General features: G+C 37.3%; 1 protein-coding gene across 1 annotated transcript; it reads left to right on the plus strand.

Moving 5' to 3' along the window:
- Nucleotides 1-1,519: 1,519 nt before the first annotated feature.
- LOC105929244 lies at nt 1,520-11,045 on the plus strand. Its single transcript, XM_012866936.3, has 6 exons — nt 1,520-1,844; nt 4,598-4,942; nt 6,728-6,895; nt 10,215-10,310; nt 10,407-10,438; nt 10,525-11,045. Exons 1-6 carry the CDS (start codon nt 1,808-1,810, stop codon nt 10,678-10,680), a joined length of 834 nt encoding a protein of 277 aa, XP_012722390.2. The 5' UTR covers nt 1,520-1,807; the 3' UTR covers nt 10,681-11,045.
- The last annotated feature ends 3,440 nt before the right edge of the window (nt 11,046-14,485 follow it).

The raw sequence follows: 14,485 nt of genomic DNA on the forward strand, positions 1-14,485 counted from the left end.
ACAGATATGTACAATAGCATAATATATAGATAACTGTTATTATAACAGTTTACATGTACTATGAATACATGTACAGATGGCTATTACTATATTAAACAGGTTGGGCTCAATTACTGCAGCAAAATTCAGATTGAATTGGTTTGAAAACATGAATCCTTCCTGCATTGTATCAAGAGTAAAGGCTGGTGGTGGTGGTGTTTATCTGTGGGTGGAGCATTGTTCTAACAGCACAGCCTACCGAGGATCGTCGCTGACCATTCTCACACCTTTATAACCACAGCCGTCTTATCACATCTCCTTAATGCAGGGCAGAGCACCGTGTCACGGTGTCGAGCCATCTTGACGTGGTTTCTTGACGAGTTTACCGTGTTCCAGTGGTCCCTGGAGTCACCAGATCTCAGTTCAACAGAGCACCGCTGCTGGGATGTGGTACAATGGTAGATTCTGAATGAATGAATGAATTACTTCAGACAATCTGGCGAAATTATACATTTAACTCATACAAACATTTTGTATGAATAGTTATATATCTAATTATATGTATAATTTAGTGGTTAGGTCTGAAAAGGGTATCAAGTGAAACTTACGGAATCTTACCTCTTCTCCTTCCTCTTGTCCTTAACACCAACAGTCTTCCTGATTCCTACTTTACTTATGAGTCCATACCACTCCAAAGTCAATCAGGTAAATAAATCAATCAATACAGTGTACATATAAACATACACATTCACGTGTGCCTACTCACATATACATCTAAACGCTTACTACTTACAGGCCGAAGCCCACATGACCACAACTTTACACCCATGTGCGATGGCTAGAAGTACCCATTCTCCTCGTGGATGTCGAGTCGACCAATCTGCAGCGACTATGTAACGCTCCCATGCCAATCTGGACGAACTTCTCTGAGAGCTGTTATCAGCAGCATTTATGGCCCTAAGAAGAGGGCAGTTTGCAGCGGTCATACTTGGTGATAGTATAGTGCGCTTAATAAAGTGGCCTGTGAGTGTATTTTAAGTCTATCCATTCCAATAGTTTTTCTCACCAAAGAAACAGGTCTTTCATTCCAAGATAAACCCTGCCCTTCATAGTTTATCAGATCCGGGGGTATCTTTTCATCTTTTCACAGGATTCATCAAAAAGACGGCTGTGGCTTATCAAAGTAAGATCCCAATTTGTTCCCGAGCTGATTTAGGACTGAATAGGGTATCCGACAGAACCTAGATGTTCCACTAAAGCTACACTCAGCTCCCTTTGCAGCAATCTTTTTTTTAATTTTCTTTTTTATTCCGTTGGGATTTTTTGATGAGGAGCCTGATCTCCCAGCGTTTATATGTGGTTTAATGGGGTCATCGTGGTTGAAACAAATAGTCCTCAGGTTGCCCTCAGATACCCGTGACACAATCTGCAGACAGACCTCTTATTGAGTCTGATGGCCTCCAGCATGATGAGATCTAGACTTTTGGAGGCACACAAATGGCTGGGGGAGGTTGACAGGAACACTGAGGACTTTATAGCCCATCACGGTCATGAGCTGCTTCTACAACGCTGAGTGAAAGAGATGAGGAAAAACCACCGTATGCAGTGGCTTCGCTGGTGCGGATAAATAGAGGCATGGTGCATAAGAATCATGCCTTTTTTTAATGCTGAGGCCAACTGAACCCGAGCTGCTGCAGTCTTTTGCTACAGAGTCGTCTCCGCGCAGCATTGCTTTTGTCTTCGAGGCAACTGTTTAATGGCAGTAAATCAGATTACTAGTTGAAGCTGAAGTTTTCTGCTACACTCCTTTTTACTCGGAAACAAAAGAATGAGGTCTTTTCTCCTCACGTTCTGTTGCTTCTCAGGTACGTTTCCTCATTTTTGTCCAACCTGCTCATGCAGTTTTTATTTGTGCAAGTTAACGTTTTGATTTTCCATAAGCTCGTACTCCAAAGCGGCAATGTTTTGATTCTTCTCTTCAAATATTTGACACTAAAAATCCCTTTAGTATAGTCTTGAACCAATAGGTTTGAACCAAACAACCAAAAAAGGCAATTCTACTAAGCAAAAACAGTTTGAATTTGACTTCAATTTAGATGTATTTCTCCAAAGTGAAATGTCACGTTACATAACAACAATTCAGCATCGTTTAGAACAACAAACGTCCACAGTTTATTCAAGCTAGATCAGATAAGATAAAGGGCAACCCAGAAGGGACGATATGGGATAGACGGGTGGGAAAAGAATGTCGTACATGAAATGTTGTTTTGCATTTATTATGTTTTTGACGATATTTACGGCTCTAAATAATTATTGCATGACTAAATAATTCTTTGGCTCTTGCATGCTGCTGTATAATCATTCTGGAAATGCAAAAAGAAGGTTTTTTGTAGCGTTATGACCTATGATAATTATTTACAAATTGCATAAATACTTCATATACATAAGGGTGCCTTTAATTTGCGTTAAGTCTGTTCTTTTCAAAAAGAGATGTTTTTTTTCTGAATAAATTCTCTAAAATAAATGTGGGGATCGTTTTGAGACATTGGGTGAAACCTCTAGCTGAAAAAGGAAAATAAATATAAATTGATCCTAAGAACTGTTCTCATCCCAGTAGCCCACACTCAAACTATGGCATCGAATCCTTTGATTCAGACTCCAATATATTTATTTATATATTGCTCATTTCCTCAAAATCACATTTAGCTTCATGGATAAAATAATTTATTGCATGTATAGATTCACATTCATCCCTTCTTTGATCATTGGGCACATGAAGTATTCTCACTGAAGCGCTTGCATGTTAGTACATTTTTTATTCTTTTAGTGCAGCAATGCTTGACTACTGTTGCAAAGTAAACTAGAAAAGTGATGGAGCTGGAAATACTTTGTTGACATCATCTAAATAATGTTATTTTCTTTTTTGACACAAAAATAAATTGCCGTTCACAGGGTATTAGAAAAAACATAGGTAAATAAGAAAATTAAAGTGGCAAAAAATCCCTTCCATGTCATTATTATATCAAAAACAAACTTCTTGGTTAAACTGAAACAGTTTTACTTGAAATCTGTCAATGTTCTGAAATTTTTCTGCCTTAAAAGTTTTTTTGTTTTTTTTTTATACCACACCTCCATTGTTAAAAATGTTGTCTAAATGTACAAATAAATAAATGTAGCTGTTTGGCTATTAGTGTTTTTAGCAAAAAAAAATAAATAAAATGTGACCTGTTTTCAAAATACTAAGTAATCTAATTTTAAAGGAACTTCAGAACGGTTCAGGAAGTGTGAAACACCGTTTTCACACACTGATTTTGCAACACAGAGTCGGCCCTTTGCCCAACAAAGGAGCTTTGATATGTATACAGCCTATGTGGTCTCCTGAGTTTCCATCATAGCAATAATTTAATTAAATAAATAGATAAATTCTCACTTGATGAAAAGAGAAAACACTGACACAATAAAGAGGGTAGGAGTGGCCAAGCAGTGTAGCACATTAAAGTATATTAATTGTGATCATGCAACTATAGAAAAGTTAATCTGATCAAGCCTGAATTTGTATGAATTACTCAGTCAAAGTGCTGTGGCGTTAGCGTCCACATGCTGCCATATTGGATTTATCTCCATAAAGCTGGTCATCAGAGCGAAGCTTGAAGTACTGTATAAAACCCAGTGGAAACTTAACACTGAGCCCCAAGCAACTTGGATTCTGTGCCTCTCCATTCTTCCGCCAGACCCTCGGACCTTGATTTCCAAATGAAATGCAAACTTTACTTTCATCTGAAAAGAGCACTTTGGACCAGCAGTTGTTTTTCTACTTGAACGCAACAGCCAAAGCCCAGGTCCTGGATATGTCTGTGGGTGGCGGTTATTGAAGCCCGACTGCTGGACACCTGTAGTCCCCCCATTATTGTTTAGACCAATACATAAGATTTTTGTATCAAAACTCTATTTTATTGGTGGTATGTAATATTTGTCCGAAAAATTTCATTTGGGGTTTTCACATCAGCTTTCAGAATCAAGACTCTTTATTGTTACCATAGTAAATTTTTCAGGATGTACACAGATAACATATACAGGCAGAGACAACAGACATACTATATATATATATATATATATATATATCCATCCATCCATTTTCCAAACCGCTTCTCCCTCATGGGGTCGCGGGGGGTGCTGGTGCCTATCTCCAGCGTTATATATATATATATATATATATATATATATATATATATATATATATATATATATATATATATATAAATGAAGCCAGTCAGTTGGCTGCACTGTCCATGGTCTGTGTCCATCCATGCACACTAAATGAACAGAAACAGACACAAATCCACATAATATATGAGTTCCATTATATGAACTGTATTATTGAACAATTAGACTTTTTCATGACACTAATTTATCGAGATGGACTTTTACACGATACCATCAACTTTCCAGGGAAACCTGAAACAACTTAGAATACATTTAAATGTACAAAAAAGTCAGAAATTGTTTGTTACTTTTAATACCTGCTATGTTCTCAAAGTAAAATAAAGAAGCCCCCCCCCCCCCAACCACAACCACCACCAGCAGCTTCAAGCCTTTTTTTTCCTCTTTCCTCCTGCAGTTGTGCGTCTGGACGCCTCAGAGGTCCTGGAGGCGAGCGGCCATGTTGGAGGAAACCTCTCCATCCACTGTTTTGCCAGCTGGTCTCCGGTCAACATTTCAGAGCTCTACAGTGTGCATTTCTGCAGAGGCGTCTGCACAGGGGGAAACGCCGTCATTCAGATGGAGACGACGAGCGCCGCCGTGACGCTGGATGGGAGATTTAGCCTGGAGTTGGATGGAGGAGAGGGCGTCTTTACTGTGACAATAAACCGGCTGAAGAAAGCCGATGCTGGCGGCTACCTGTGTGAAATGAGGAGAGCCTTTAATGTCACGCACCAGGAAGTTAGTCTGAAAGTGGTCGATGGTAAGTTTTTGGTTTAGGTGGATTAGAAATGTGTTGTGTCACCAGAGAAGGAACTTTTTCTCTCTTTACAGGACCACAAAAATCTCACTAAAGTCCTCTGTCTGGATGCTGTCTGATACACAAACACAAAGTGGTTCCTAACTGTTCAGCAGGAGGGAGACGGATCATAGTCTGCCATGAAAGATGTGGTGTGAATTTCTGTTCAGCCTATTCTAATTTGATGCCTCTAAATAAAACCCAAGGCAACCCCGCTAGTAAACAAAGTCCATCTGAGTGTGGTTCAATAAGTATAACATCCAGCTCTTTTGTTTAGCCCTCAGAGGTTTGTTAGAGATTATTGGAGAACAAACAGCATCATTGAGCCCAAAGATCACAGCAGAGCACAAATCAGCAGAAAACAAAACATCCTGGAGAAGCTTAAAACCGGCTGAAGTTAAAACCAGGAACAATTTGCATTTATTCTCAATGAAGTACAGTTTTTGATTGTAACATGACAAAATACTTTTGCCAGACACTATCTGAAGCAGCTGAATTGTTGAAATGTTTGTGATATTATGTTCCTGAATGAGCTCAGGTTTCATTCTATTTACAAGCTGGCAATGACAGCAAAGCTCAGACAAATCAGCACTCCACTCTGACGGCTACTGGCGACTTTTTAGTGTAACAGTTAACCGTGCTGTCTCCTTTTGATGGACAGCACTCCTTTTTTTGTTGCCATTTCGGAAATTAGACAGGTCTCATACAACTAATGGTATCTATTAGTATTTAAACATATCTGCCTAAAAGAATTGTCTTTACTAGAGACTTCCAAGATGGGTCTGGGTATACTCTAACTTCAATGTCAATATATAGTAGTTTTCACCAGCAGAATAAACTGGGGTGGCTTTAGCATAAAGTACAGCCTAAAGTTATTTGTACCTTTGACATGTTTTGAATTAAATTGTTTTTTTTTTATTCAATAAAAAAGTCAGTTGAAAAATGGGACTGAACTCACTTAAAAAACAATAACATGGGTAATAACATTTAATTTTTTTTTAAAACCATTTCAGTTCAGGGCTCAGTGAGTAGAGTAGTCGTCTTGCAATTGGAAGGTTGTGGGTTTTATTCCAGCTTCCCCTGTCATGTGTTGATTAATCGCTTAATCCCAAATAGCCCCACCGTTCTGACTTTGGTGTATGAATGTGTGCTCGTTAGTGAGTCCGAGTGGGTGAATGTGGCTATAGTGTAAAGTGCTTTAAGTGGTCAGTAAGACTGGGAAATATATATTCAGTCCATTTGGTTTACATTTTATTAAAACGTGCATGTTGACAAACTTTTAGGATCTTCTGGATAACCGACTGAAAAAACTGTATTGGCATCACAACAATCTAATCCCCCATAATTGGGTTTTCTTAGAAGTTGGAAAGCCTCCTTTCCATGCCCCTAATCTTTGGCTCCCTCCATAGATTCTCTATCTGATAATTACTTCCTGTTCAAAAAAACATGTTGTTGAAATGAAATGATTAATCCCACCTAGCAGTTGTATGAATAATTTTGGACTCATTGTACGTATTTGATCATTTTTTTTCAGCTAGCTAAACTGTCAAACATTCAGTATATCTTTTAAATAGGAGATTTTGGATTAATTCAGCTTCATAAATCTCAATATACTGACTCTAATCAGTAATCCATGTATATACTTCCGGCCTTTTTCGTTCTTCACTATAAGTTAAAGTGTCACATGAGCCTAGACTGATATAAACATATTGTCTCTCACCAGTCATGCTGTGTCTTTGTCTCTCAAAGTGTCCACTGTTCCAGCGCCGACCCCTCCATCCCTTACCACCCCCCCGCAGATGGGGCTACACACTCCCAGAGGCAAAGTTTCATCAAGCACTGAAGCATCCAACGTAATAATCATGCTGCCACCTTCAGAGAGGAAGAGAAGACAGAAACAAACAAACAACCTCACAGGTATCGCACCAATCCAGGAGCAAACCTGGAAACTTTAAAGAGCAGCTTAAAAGTTACATTGATTTGTTTTAGAGGAATTTTTGTTTGGTTCCTAAAGAATTGTATCATGTCAACTTGTTTGAACTTCTCCAAATAAAATGCATCATACAATAAGAGGCCATCTATGTGCTAATGGAGAGGAGTCATTTACTGTGCAGATAACAATTTAGAACATCAGATCACATTTAAGAAAATTGGCAGGATCAAGAGATTAGAAGAAAGGAATAATACAAGTATAAAATCGATAAAAGACACTAGAAAATCCGTTTCTATTCAGCTAAAATTTTCTGTGCAGTTCATTCATTTCTATAGGACCAGTAACCAAGAACTGTTATCTCCAGACACAAAAACAAAATAAAATTAAGTCAAAGTCAAAATAGGTTCCAAATATGCTGAACGCCATTCAGTCAAAATCTGGTTAAGTAATTTTATTTATATTGCATTATATAAAAGTAACCACTGTTGTACCAAAGTGCTTGACGCTAATACAAAGTTACAAATTTATTGATGTATAGTATAGACAGAAAAAGACATGAATTATCAGAATCAGAATCAGAATCAGAATCAGACATACTTTAATAATCCTAGAGGGAAATCACTTAGTGTCACAATATATCAAATTACTCTGCTTACAAAAACAAACACTTTGAAAACATCAAATCTCATGAAAAAATCATATCCATAAAGAATGAGTGATGTATTAGCGACAAAAGGATGACACATCATTTGATAAAAAATATCAACCCACTGAAGGCTCAATTTGAAGTCTCAGAAAAAGTGAAGCTGAAAAACTGATGCAGCAGGCTGGTCCAATTTGCTGAAATGTCATTACAGCAACTCAAAACGGTACAGCCTGAGGTGCAACCTGGTGGCGCTGACTGACCTAAAGACGATGTCCCAGACATGTTCTATTGGATTTAGGTCAGGAGACCATGGAGGCCAGTCATTGGTCATTCCTTCATCCTCCAGGAGCAGCCTGCACTCTCTAGTCACATGAAGCACCAGGAGGAACCCAGAACCCACTGTGAAGGGTCTAACAATCAAAATTCAGGAATCATGAATCTTTATTGTCATCATGAGTTCCCGTTATGAAATTTTTGATAAGACAGACACACAGATTACACATGACAGACAGACACACAACACAAGATATAATCTTCCCAAACCTTTTTGTTCTGAAATGGGTTGATGGCACTGACCAACAGCACTTCCTGAGAAGCTTAAAGCCTAAGGCTCAAAGTGGGTCTAGCAACAAGTCTAAGGATTTCATCCTGACACCTAATGGCTGTCAGGGTGCCATCATTTATCCTGTACAGGTCCGTGCATCCCTTCAGGGTTATGCCTGATTATCCCAGATCAACACCGACCCACCACCAAACCAATCATGCTGAACAATGTTGCCACCTGCGAAACAGTTTCTGTTCTTTGGATCGTCTCATTGTTGTCCCTTCAGTGCCCCTGTTGTTAATTTCATTAACACAAGAACAGCCCAAAAACGGATTAACAACCAACTCTACTGCTGAACTGACCAGATCAATATTCCAGATGCTTAACTGACTTCATTTTATACTCTCACTATAAAGTGTTCATTGATTTTTTTTTTTTTTGAGCAGTGTATATTAAAAATATTATATATATGATACGTGTAAAATATCTTCAAAACAGTTGAAATCAATCTGGTTCATTCAATTATGATAAATAGCGAAACCCAGCCACGGAAGTCAAAAATAGAAATATTAAAAACATGGTCAAAATAATCGCAGACATGATTTAACTCCGATGGCAGAAGCAGGGAAATTGTGGTTATAAAAATGTGCTTTAAAGGCATGTTTAATAGCTGTTTATCAAACTTATATCCTCAGGAATATTGTCCCAAAGCACTGGTCGCTACACAAAGAGCTCAATCAGCCTCAGCTCTGAGCTGAGACCGCATTAAGCAGGGCCTCAGCTGAGGACCTCAGGCTTTGGCTAGAGAAATGTTGGATCTGAAATATACTTAGGTAATCCATGCCATCAATAAGAAATTTAAATATGTTTTTAAATTAACATGTAGCAAAAGAAAAAATGTCAAAATAACAGGAATGTTTTCAATTCTTTTGGTTTATTGTCAGAGCTCTTGCCACAGCATTTTAGGCCAGAAGTAGTTTCTTTAAGCTTTGCTGGCCAAGGCACATTTATATTGAGTTCCAATAATTGGATCTAAAGGAGATAATGAATAATGAATAGTTTTCTGTTCCGGATAAAATTGATCTGGCCTTGCTGAAATTCTTCAGCTGCATAAGCATGACTGTGCAGCTAGATTCCCATGCTTACTCAAGCTATGAGTGGCTATGACTAAAGAACATTTTCAAAAATGACACAGAGGCTTTTGTACATCTGTTCTAATTTTGAAGACAGAGGAGTCAGATGTCGAGTATTTTCTGCGGAATACATTAAACTTGGCAAAGATGACATCAGTCTTATCCATAATTGGTTGGAGGGGGGATCTGTGCAAATCCAGCAGTACTATTTTGGCCTCTATTTCCTAAGAAAACCTTTTTTTAAAAACTAATAATCATAATAAATTGAACCTGATAGCCTTGTTAAATAACTATGTTAAATTGACCTTTAAATGTGGTTATATGATAGGACAAATCAGACCATACACTTATGTATATAAATTGTCTTGTAAAGTTCCTTGAAGGGACATTTGTTGTGAATCTGCACTATATAAATAAAATAAAAAAAGTTACCTCCATACGTTTAATCAAAGCTTTCAATTTAAAAGAGTTGCCAGAGATAAAAATGACAAAAATCTGTGTGTCATCAACATAGTAATAAAAATTTCTGCTGTCTGCGGTTGGGATACAACAAGGTCAATCCTTTAAAAAAAACATCAGAGGTCCAAACACAAATCCCTAAGGCACAAAACATTATTTTTTATATGACAGTAGCTTCGCAGTCTTGCCACAAAAATGTTAAAATCCTTGAGTATATAAATGGAATATTTTTTGTTTGTCTTACACCATCAGTAAATTTACTACTTTATCATTTCAGTATTAAACACCTTCTTTTGTACTGAGTTAGCAAACACAATGCAATACAAGCCAAAAATAAGAGCAACGTCGAAGTAAAGTGTACCTCTCTGGAAGAGCTCATCCTTTTAAAAATGATGATAATAATGAAACAAGTTAAATTAGGCTTGCAAATAAACATATAAATGCATAAAAATTTATAAAAAAAAATTTATACATACAAATGTATAAAAAGTGTAATAACCAGCAGCCTCTGTTGTCTGCAGACACAATGGTGGTGATAATCATCTCTGGAAGCCTGGCCTTTCTGGTTTGTGCCATTATCCCTCTTATATTCTACAGACACTGGCGGATTACGGCAGGTGAGGTTTCACAGATGCACAACTCCAAAATCTTGCTGCTTAAAACACTTAAATTCCTCGTTTTTTGTTTTGTTTTTGTTTGTTTGTTTGTTTCAGGTCAGAGCAGAATGGGAGCAAACAAAAATAAGGTAAGGTTTGTTTTCAATTCCCCCCCCCCCCCCCGCAAATTTTCTAAAAAGAAAAAGGAAAACGTTGGTGTTGTAATTATTTTCAGGAAGACGTCTTTCAGGAAAACGTCGATACTGCTTCCACTCATGTTGCCGTGGGGGTTCAGACTTCAGAAGGAGAGGATAATCCAGAATCCGGTGCAGAAGACCACCTCCAGTACGCTGAGGTCTACGAGGGGCTGGATCCCAAAACCCTGGAATGAGCAAAAATTGTTTTGTCTCTGTGCACCTTTGCCATGGTCAAAGCTCCTCGTCTCTATTTTCAAATAATATTCATCTCTTGGAATATTTCTGTCTTCCATGTGTTGTTGTAGACTTTGCAGTGATAGCTGAGCCACAACAATGCTGAGATCTACACAAAGAAGCATGTTGCACACTATGAACGTTGATTCAAGAAAGGTTACCAAAAGGAGCCACAGAGGACACCACATGTGTCATGTCTGCTTTAAAATATGATCATATATGAATTAAATTTAATGGTAGAACCACATAATTCAAACTATTAAAAATAAACGTAGCTAGTTAGACGCTTTGACCACCATATTTGCTTTCATCACATTCACTAGGTTTATGATCTAATAAATAAAATGAGCACATTGCCAATCTTACAGTTGTTTGTGCTTCTACCTGTTAAATGTTCTTTATAATGATATCTGTATGTTAATTCATCATACTACTCACGGTTCAGGAGTCAAACAATGACACGTTCTTCACACATCTCCGAACACACACCCACTCTGCTGACAAACTAATGTTCTGTAAAACTCCACAGCTTTCTTATTTATATAACAACTCAAAGATTAAGTGCTAAAATTTACTGTTACCGCTCATTGCTAGTCTTGTGTTTTAAAAAGAACAGGACCTTCACGATTAATCCGAATACATTGTGTGCTTTAAATGGTTTGACAACAAACCATTTAAAATGATTCTTTTAGGGGAGTTTTTTTTTTTTCTGTTTGAACAAATATCAAGGATTCACGAATCTTAAATCTTTTTTTTTCTCAATCCGGTTTAAGTTTGGCTGGTTTAAGTGTTTTAAAATAAAAATAATCTAATGCAATTAAGAGTCCTCAAAAACAAATTATAGAAGAAAACTCGATTACTGGCCCTGTTCATTTCCCTACAGTGCGTACTTTTTTTAACACTGGGGGGCACTGGGGGGCGCTGCTTCCTATCGACTGAACATGAAAACAGAAAGTAGAAGATTTCGTTTGGAAGGAACTTTCTAATTTGAATGCAATCTGTTTGTCAACATCCATCCTCTTCTCTACCCACTTATTATAGGGTCAAAAGTGGGGCTTGGGTCTTTGTCCAACCACCAAAGGACAAAGGAGGGGTGCACTCTAAGCAGTTGGCACGCATATTATAGTAATTTACTGCATGCAGGGTTTACATTAACCTGACTCTCGCCAGATGGATGTAGTTCTGACGAACAGTCGAGATACAGGTTAGGCTTACATTATGTATATTAGTGATATTATTAAGTCAGTGGTTCTAAAAAGCATAAACATACCCCTATGAAATACCAGGGTTTTGTAATCTAAAAACAATGTCATGCCAAATCCTTTTAAAAATTTTAAACATATAATGAAACATTTATCCAGCACTGCAAAAAGTTAACTAAAAGTAAGTAAACCTGTTTGGAAATGAGCGTATTTGAGCAGGTAAATAAGATTATCTACCAATGGAATGAGTATTTTCACCCCTAAAAAAGATAATTAGACATACTCCGTTGACATAAGATGATGAAGATGAGTTGTTCCTATTTTAAGTGCAAAAATCTAATTCCATCGGCAGACCTTTTAAACTTACCTGCTCAAATCAAGGACAAATACACTAATTTCAAGAAAATTACTTTTAGTTCCCCTTTTTGCAGTCTTTACAATTCCAACTGAAAAACAAACCAGTCCGTTAAAAGAAAGATTAAAGTTTAAAAATAGCAACTGGTTGTGTGTGTGTGTGCACAGCCTTATGGCGAATACTTTCGTTGAACCACCTGTTGATTAATTTGTTGGCATTCATTCTTCTTTGCTAGGAATTAGACGGCTTCCATCATCTTCTCTCTGGGATATTTGTCCACTCTACCTTGTAAAGAGTTCTGCTGCCACAGCCATGTTTACCAGTACACATGTTTGGTGATACTCAGTGTTGTTCTCCAACTTGGTTTTGGAGATTTTACGCAGGTCTGGATGTTTCTTGCAACCCTGTCCTTTAGCGTACACACTTATGTAACCACATTTTAGCACACTTTATTTTTATACATTTCCTCTACCAACAGATTTTAGTTTAGTTTAGTAAATGTCATATTAAAGGGACATATCATGGTTTTCACTTCTTCCTTTTCACAGTTAAATCTTTCAGCTGTGGTCTATATAAAGTAACCAATAAATGCTTTGATCTTAATTCTTCATTAATTTACCCCCACATTCCCACTTTTTATCCATGTTCAGCTCCACAACAAATACTGTGACATAATAGTAATAAAAAACATAATGGAAAACAGAGAAAACTGAACGGCTTGAAAAATATGACCCAAAAAGAGCATAAAGATATCTCTGCAGCACCTGGACAGACTACATTTAACATTTTTGCACTCCTGGATACTCCAAGTACACAACCAAATGTATTCAAGGGCTAAAAAAATGCTATTTGCTTTATTTGTCTCCCTTTAAGGGTTAAATAAATCTTACAATTATTTATGATCCTGTACTTTCACTTCACAAACCCGTGGTAGTTTAACAGTGGTTTATACACTTCTTAGAGTTACTGTATGATATAAAAACAAAGATAATATGTGTTAAACCATGAACGTTATATCACTATTTAACATAAAATGTCTACGTGGCCTTCAAGGTTCCCGTTTTGACAATTTCTCAAATGCATGTTGGCTGATCCAAACGTCTGCCACTGAGGTAAAGAACAACGTCATCCATGGTTTCTCGCGCAGGATCATTAAAGTTTGGTTTCTAAGTACGTTGTTGGTCTTTTCTTTTTAAAAGCTGTGGGGGTTGGGTTAGTATGCTTGATTTATTGCTTATTTTACACGTTTTGGCCATAATTTCATAACGATCATCTACCTGGAAATCTAATCTTGAAGTTCTACATTTTGTCTCCAGGTAATCTTCTCCTCATTTCTTGTTCTATTCTTTTTTTTTTAAAAACCAACACCTCCTTTTCTTTTTGTTTACTTTCTGTTTCCATCACAGCAAGCCTTCTGCTGTGGAATACCACAGACAGTATACAGGTTCTTTATTTCTATCCAGAACATTGTCACTGAGCCCACACTCTTCTGTTTTTCTGTCGGAAACTGCAACAGAAATGGCACCAGGGGATTTCTGTGCTGGTGATAGAGGCCGGCAGTTATCAACGAATCAGAAGGTTTCATGTTGTTTCTAGGTAGATTAAAAGTTAAACGAGTGCCAATGGCCTGTCTACTACCAAGTAAAATAGAGTCCCATACAAAAAAAAATCATTTAAATTTTACATATTCACCCATAGTGGGATAGATACTGGGATTAAAGTCAATCCGTTGTTAACAAAGTTTGTCTTTCATGTAATAAAAGAGAACAGTGGGCAGTTAACGGTATGTTTAATATTTTGTAGAGACAAAATGACTGGGACCTGATTTTACAGTCAACTCAAACTCTACTAATGTACACCCACAGCTATTTTATGAAATACATTACAGCAGTACATTTAAAATCAAAATCAAAGAGTGAATTTCTTTTTTGCTAAGCTAACATTAGCTCATATTTCTCTTGGAGTCCACAATGGACACTGTAGATGTACTGATTTCCATGATTTACAATGAGTCCCTTCCACATTTCAACATTATTCTCTATCAGTCAACGATTTACTAGCACATTTGAGGAGTTAAAAAAAAAAAAACACGCAGCTAACCTGCCAGCTGCAGGTGATTGGCGCTCCTGTAATAACCGTGGAAAGTCTGGGGGCAAATGATGTAATTAATAGCTGGTTGAAAGCTTGTGGTGTGTGTTCACCATCACC

Source organism: Fundulus heteroclitus, chromosome 5, assembly GCF_011125445.2.
Source record: "Fundulus heteroclitus isolate FHET01 chromosome 5, MU-UCD_Fhet_4.1, whole genome shotgun sequence".
NCBI classification, from domain to species: domain Eukaryota; kingdom Metazoa; phylum Chordata; class Actinopteri; order Cyprinodontiformes; family Fundulidae; genus Fundulus; species Fundulus heteroclitus.